At 41.1% G+C, this 7903-nt stretch overlaps 1 protein-coding gene across 1 annotated transcript; it reads left to right on the top strand.

Annotated features, from left to right (window-relative positions):
* The first annotated feature begins 5684 nt into the window (after window positions 1-5684).
* Window positions 5685-6641, top strand: LOC126079477 (olfactory receptor 56B4-like). The gene has a single exon (XM_049890495.1). The coding sequence runs from the start codon at window positions 5685-5687 to the stop codon at window positions 6639-6641; it is 957 nt and encodes a 318-aa protein (XP_049746452.1).
* Window positions 6642-7903: the final 1262 nt, after the last annotated feature.

The raw sequence follows: 7903 nt of genomic DNA, 5'->3' as shown, positions 1-7903 counted from the left end.
CAATTTCATATGGAAGGGAAAGAAGCCCCGGATAAGCAAAGCACTACTGAAAAAGAAGAAAAAAGTGGGAGGCCTCACCTTACCTGACTTCAGAACCTATTATACAGCCAAAGTAGTCAAAACAGCCTGGTATTGGTACAACAACAGACACATAGACCAATGGAACAGAATTGAGAACCCAGACATAGATCCATCCACGTATGAGCAGTTGATATTTGACAAAGGACCAGTGTCAATTAACTGGGGAAAAGATAGCCTTTTTAACAAATTGTGCTGGCATAACTGGATATCCATTTGCAAAAAAATGAAACAGGACCCATACCTCACACCATGCACAAAAACTAACTCCAAGTGGATCAAAGACCTAAACGTGAAGACTAAAACGATAAAGATCATGGAAGAAAAAATAGGGACAACCCTAGGAGCCCTAATACAAGGTATAAACAGAATACAAAACATTACCAAAAATGATGAAGAGAAACCCGATAACTGGGAGCTCCTAAAAATCAAACACCTATGCTCATCTAAAGACTTCTCCAAAAGAGTAAAAAGACCACCTACAGACTGGGAAAGAATTTTCAGCTATGACATCTCCGACCAGCGCCTGATCTCTAAAATCTACATGATTCTGTCAAAACTCAACCACAAGAAGACAAACAACCCAATCAAGAAGTGGGCAAAGGATATGAACACACATTTCACTAAAGAAGATATTCAGGCAGCCAACAGATACATGAGAAAATGCTCTCGATCATTAGCCATTAGAGAAATGCAAATTAAAACTACGATGAGATTCCATCTCACACCAGCAAGGCTGGCATTAATCCAAAAAACACAAAATAATAAATGTTGGAGAGGCTGCGGAGAGATTGGAACTCTTATACACTGCTGGTGGGAATGTCAAATGGTACAACCACTTTGGAAATCCATCTGGAGTTATCTTAAACAGTTAGAAATAGAACTACCATACAACCCAGAAATCCCACTCCTAGGAATATACCCTAGAGATACAAGAGCCTTCATACAAACAGATATATGCACACCCATGTTTATTGCAGCTCCGTTTACAATAGCAAAAAGTTGGAAGCAACCAAGGTGTCCATCAATGGATGAATGGGTAAATAAATTGTGGTATATTCACACAATGGAATACTACCCATCGATAAAGAACGGTGACGAATCTCTGAAACATTTCATAACATGGAGGAACCTGGAAGGCATTATGCTGAGCGAAATTAGTCAGAGGCAAAAGGACAAATATTGTATAAGACCACTATTATAAGATCTTGAGAAATAGTAAACCTGAGAAGAACACATACTTTTGTGGTTACGAGGCGGGGAGGGAGGGAGGGTGGGAGAGGGTTTTTTATTGATTAATCAGTAGATAAGAACTGCTTTAGGTGAAGGGAAAGACAACACTCCGTGCATGGAAGGTCAGCTCAATTGGACTGGACCAAAAGCAAAGAAGTTTCCGGGATAAAATGAATGCTTCAAAGGTCAGCGGAGCAAGTGCGGGGGTCTGGGGAACATGGTTTGCGGGGACTTGTAAGTCAATTGGCAAAATAATTCTATGATGAAATCATTCTGTATACCACTTTGAAATGTGGGGTCTGGGGTCTTAAATGCTAACAAGCGGCCATCTAAGATGCAGCAACTGTTCTCAACCCACCTGGAGGAAAGGAAAATGAAGAACACCAAGGCCACACGACAACTAAGAGCCCAAGAGACAGAAAGGGCCACATGAACCAGAGACCTACATCATCCTGAGACCAGAAGAACTAGTTGGTGCCCGGCCACAATCGATGACTGCCCTGACAGTGAGCACAGCAGAGGACCCCTGAGGGAGCAGGAGATCAGTGGGATACAGACCCCAAATTCTCATAAAAAGACCAAACTTAATGGTCTGACTGAGACTGGAGGAATCCTGGCGGCAATGCTCCCCAGACCTTCAGTTGACACAGGACAGGAACCATCCCTGAAGACAACTCATCAGAAATGAAAGGGACTGGTCAGCGGGTGGGAGAGAGACGCTGATGAAGAGTGAGCTAATTATATCAGGTGGACACTTGAGATTGTGTTGGCAACTCTTGTCTGGAGGGGGGATGGGAGGATAGAGAGAGAGGGAAGCCGGCAAAATTGTGAAGAAAGGAGAGACTGGAAGGGCTGACTCAAGAGGGGGAGAACAAGCGGGAGTAGGGAGTGAGATGTATGTAAACTTATATGTGACAGACTGATTGGATTTGTAAACGTTCACTTGAAGCTTAATAAAAGTTATTAAATAAAAAAAAATGCCAATTTGACTGTATTTTTGGTTTGTAACTTTGTTATATCCTGTTGTTGTTATTCCAAAAAAAATGAAACCAATTGCCAACGAATCAATTCCAACGCATAGCGACCCTATAGGACAGAGTACAACTACCCCATAGGGTATCCAAGGAGCAGATGGTGAATTAGAACTGCTGACATTTTCATTGGAATCTGCTGTTGTTGCCGTCAAATCAGCTGTGACTCATGGTGACTTCTAGTGTGCAGAATGGAACTGCACTCCATCAGGTTTTCAAGGATGTGACCTTTTAGAAGCAGATCACTAGGCTTTCATTTGAGGTGCCTCTCCCCAGACCACCAGCCTTTCTACCTCCCAGAGGGCAGGAGAGCTCATAGACTTTAACATCTCTGAGAAATAGATCTGGAGGAGCAAACAGAAGATATTTAGCCAAGGAGGCTTCTGCATTTTTTATATAGATGAGAAAAACATAAAGCAGAAGAGGTACAACTGCTGCATTATATTCCCTAAAGAGGCTGAAGGGAAGCCTGGGTGTTAGAGTGGGAAGGGCAGGCATTCAGGGACTAAAACAGGAGGAGGGACACCTCTTCCTAAACCTTCAGCACCACAGAGCTGCCCATCTAACAGTGCTTCCCATGAGACTGGGGGCTGAGTACTCTGTTGCCTAAGCTGAGCTTGGTGCACCTCTAAGATCAATGGAATCCATTTGGGGCTGCAGTGTAAAATCACCAAGGCTTGTGCATTCAGGAGAAAGATTAGAGAGAGGCTCATGGAGGATCTAGGAAGTAGCAAAGAAGGTCCAGGTCATCTCAGGGCTCCAATTTGTACAATAGCCCAGGCCCCAGGGGAGAGGCGGACATGTTCTCTCAGCAACAAAAACATAAAAGAGTTATAGCCAATAGAACAGAAGCAGCTACAGAAGACGGTTCCGTTTGGAAAGGATCTCTCCTGGACATTTCTGTGGGGAGTAACCAAGGGGCCAAAGGTGAGGGGGAGGAGGCAGTTTCCTTGTTCTGTGTTTCTAGATCTCTGTCCTGATTGTCTTTGCCTCTCTCCTCCATCCTTGGTTTTCTCAGTGTGCTTCCTTTGTTTGATTCTTCCTACTCCGGCTCTATTTTCCCTCAAGATCTTCACCTGTGCAGAGACAAAGACCTGAGGACTGGAGAACAAATGATAAGAAAGAGAATGACCTCTTCTCTGGACATTTAAGAATGGAAGTCCCTACCATCGGAAAGTGCAGCTAAACCCCCAACTCATGAGATCTGACCCAGAGGAGGCGCTGTAAATGCTGAACTAAAAACCAAACCAAAACCGTTGACATCCAGTGGATTCTGACTCACAGTGACCCTATAGACAAGAGTAGAACTGCCCCGAAAAGTTTCCAAGTAGGGGCTGGCGAATTCGAACTGTCAACCTTCTGGTTAACAGTCGGGCTCCTAACCACTGCACCACCAGGGCTCCAAGGGACTGAGGAAATCAGAAGAGCTTTCATTTTACATTGTGGACCCAAGACTCCTGAAAAGAAATACTCATCGAACTTACTCATTTCTGATTTTATTTTCAATTGGGAGCTAGACGTTCATGTCAAATTACCTAAATTCATAAAGATGATTTATCAAAAAAGCAGTAGCCAATACCACACTTAAGACAGAACTTTAGAGCCTCCTTAAAGTTCAGAGCCAAATAAGGATGCTGACTCTCACAGTTCTTTTATATTGTTTTGAAAATTCTAAACATTTTAAGAAGATGTAAAATAAGGACTCAAAGTTATTGTAATGGTAAGTAAGATGTTTTACTAAAAAAAGAAAAAATCCAAGGAGAACTTACTGAAAAGCTCTTAGCTTTGGCAAGTAGTACTATAAAAAACTATATTTTGGAGTATGCTTTAAAAATAATTATCAGAGAATTTCTTAAGCAACAATAACTAGCTAGAAAATATAAAGAGGGGAAAAGTAACAATGGAAAAAATGTTTTAAATATCTAGAAATAATATATATATATATTTTTTAATTGTAAGACTCATATGATGTCAAGGAAAATGCATGAGATTTCTAAATGGAGATAATGGTGTAATGGAAAGAGTCAATAGTGTAAAGACCATAATTGGTTTATATGTTTAACATAATATCCAAAAAAACTGCAACCAGTCTTTTTTATTTAAAAAACAATTATTTGAAGTTATTAGTAAGAATCTCCCCTACCATATGTAGAAAATCTTGCAACACAACAATCAGGCATACCTATACATGATAATGTGGAACCCACTCTAAGATAATTCAGTTAAAAAAGAAAGGAAAGGAAAGAAAACAAGGATATAATTAATATGCTAACATTTGTTTTTGTCTTGTATGGGGAAATATACACATATATTCTTGTCCATGCAAAAGCTATCTCTGGAAGGATCCTCAAAAAACTGATATTACTGGATGCTTCTGGTGAAAAGAAAAAGGACTTAGGAGGTTCAAGCGTGGGCGATCTTTCCATTGTTTGTAATTTTTCATTTTATTTGAATTTTTACCATGTGTATATATTACATCTTACAATTGAAATACTATTAAAAATAAAAGTTAAATATGGTTATGCCATCTATATATATGAGTTTTGTATCACTTGAAATTCTATTCAAAGTAAATAATGTGAATAGCTGGCAAAAATAATAGCATCATATTGGTCAGTAAATTATAGAATAAAGAAATAAAAATATAAGACAGCCATTAAAATTAAGATTACAACTAATTTTTAATGATATTGGTAAGTCTTCCATTCATTTACTCGTCCATTCAACAATTTTTTGCTGAGTACTTACTTTCTATCTTAGAACATACTGTTTAGATACAAAGGTAAAATACAAATGTATCTCTATATAATGACATAAACTGCTTAAAAATAAACCAGAAAAACAGAAGTATAAACCAAATATTAGTATTTGCTATCTGTTAGTAGTAAAATTATTGTTGATAGATTTGGACCTGCTTATTAGACATATGGAAACCCTGGTGCTGTAGTGGTTAAGTGCTATGGCTGCTAACCAAGAGGTCTGCAGTTCGAATCCACCAGGTGCTCCTTGGAAACTCTATGGGGCAGTTCTACTCTGTTCTATAGGGTCACTATGAGTCGGAATTGACTCAATGGCAGTGGGTTTGGTTTTGGTTTGGTTTATTAGACATATGGGTGAAGATGACAAATACCTATTTCTACCTTTCTATTTAAAACTTATATGGGCTTTCTTTGCTGCTTCTCTGTGGAATGTCTCAAAGAAAATTTTAGAGTCAGTCACGAACAAAAGGAACTGGGTCATTAGAGGATGGTCTCTAATCAGGGTCTTAAGCTGTGCTTTCAAACACAACTTTCTTCCTCTTTCAGTTTTAAGGACAGAAACTGAGAGTAGAGCACCTGTGCCATGTTCACCTCCACCAACAGTTCCGGCCCTCAGGTTTCCCAGTTCATCCTGATGGGTCTCCCAGGCATTCACAATCGGCAGCACTGGCTCGCCCTGCCCCTGGCTCTGCTCTACCTCTTAGCTCTTGGTGCCAATCTCCTCATCATGATCACCATCCAACATGAGCCCACACTACATGAGCCCATGTACTATTTTCTGGGAATATTGGCAACAGTAGATATTGGTCTGGCCACCACTGTCATGCCCAAGATTCTAGCCATCTTCTGGTTTGACTCCAAGGCCATCAGCTTCCCTGAGTGTTTTGCTCAAATCTATGCCATCCACTGCTTCTTCTGCATGGAATCTGGCATCTTTCTCTGCATGGCAGTGGACAGATATGTAGCCATCTGTCACCCGCTTCGATACCCCTCCATAGTTACTGAAGCTTTTGTGGTCAAAGTCACAGGGTTCATGGTGCTCAGGAGTGCCCTGTTGACCATCCCAGTGCCTGTCCTGGCCGCTCGGCGACACTACTGCTCCAGGAATGAGATTGAGCACTGCCTCTGCTCTAACTTGAGAGTTATCAGCCTAGCTTGTGATGACATTACTGTGAACAAATTTTATCAACTGGTCTTAGCATGGATCCTGGTTGGGAGTGATATGGCTCTGGTGTTTTCTTCCTATGCTCTAATCCTCCGCTCTGTGCTGAGGCTAAACTCAGCAGAAGCAATGTCCAAAGCTCTGAACACCTGCAGCTCTCACCTCATCCTCATCCTCTTCTTCTACTCAGGTATCATCGTGCTGTCTGTCACACATCTATCAGAGAAAAAAGTTCTCCTCATCCCTGTGCTCCTCAACGTGCTGCACAATGTCATCCCTCCTGCACTCAACCCCATGGTCTATGCACTCAGGATGCAGGAGCTCAGACTGGGCTTCCAGAGACTACTTAGCCTGGGTGAAGATAGGTCAACCAAGTAACTCCAGCAGTAGGAGACCATGAAGACTTTAGGAAAGCACAGGGGTTTTGTTCTCAATACTCCTGAGCTGTGATTCTGCTTTCACCTCTCACTAGGAAAAAAAAAAAAAAAAGATCAAGAAAATTGTGAAATTGTCAACCTCACTAATCAAAATATGCATATTAAAACTACAATGAAATTTCCTAGGAAATAAGTGACTAGGTAAGGCAGAAAATCAAAATGTCCCTGACTGTTGATGCCACCCAAGATGAGACATTTAAAATATTCCAGCCTCCACCCATTTGATCAGCCTCAACTGTTTGAGTCCTCCAAGCTGAGGCTACAAATATTGTGCAGTAAAAGCAAGCCATCCATACTGTGCCCTTTTTCAATTTTTGACCCAAAGAATCTATGAAAGCAATAAAAGAGTTGTTTTATGTCATTATGTTTAGGGCTTATGGTTATATGGAACTAGAACACTAGATTTTGCTGCTTAAAGATGTTTTCAGAGATTCTAAGACACAGGCAAACTCTGGAAAGAAAAGATATATTTTGAGTGGGATAGACTTTAGAATCTTCCTATAATTATGAATATTATTCAACAAAGAGGAATGTATTACACTGGGGAGCCTGATTGGAAAGCTGTCTATCTGGTGGGGATTCTCTGGGACCCAGTCTGAATGGATCTGCTCCCAGAAATGATTTGGATAAATCCTGAGAGCAATGGGGCCCTTTCCTCATTGCAGTGTAAAAATTAGGCCCTGGAGGATTCTTGGAATAGACTGGGGAGGGCCTCAAGAGCAGCACATAACCAGGGTATCTAAAGGATCTAATTTTCTAAAACTCATTGTCATGGATTGAATTGTGTCCCCCCAAAATATGTGCCAACTTGGTTAGGCCATGATTCCCAATATTATGTGGTTGTCCTCCATTTTGTGATTTTCCTATGTGTTTTGAATCATAATTCTGCTTGTGGTTAAAGAGGATGAGGGTGGAAGGTAATCCCCTTGCTCAGGTAACCTTTCATCATACAAGAGATAAAAGAAAGGGAGGCGAGCAGAGAGTTGGGAACCTCATACCAGCTCCAGGAGCAGAGCACGTCCTTTAGACCTGGGGTTTCTGCATGGAGAAGCTCCTAGTCCAGGGGAAGATTGGACCTTCCTCCAGAGCCGACAGAGAAAGCCTTCCCCTGGAGTTCATGCCCTAAATTTGGGCTTCTAGCCTAATAAACTGTGAGAAAATAAATTTCTCTTTGTTAAAGCGAACTACTTGTGGTATTTCTGT

Source organism: Elephas maximus, chromosome 7 (genome assembly GCF_024166365.1).
Source record: "Elephas maximus indicus isolate mEleMax1 chromosome 7, mEleMax1 primary haplotype, whole genome shotgun sequence".
Lineage (NCBI taxonomy): Eukaryota > Metazoa > Chordata > Mammalia > Proboscidea > Elephantidae > Elephas > Elephas maximus.
Note: the sequence above shows the minus strand (reverse complement) of the source record. Positions and strands in the feature narration are given on the sequence as shown.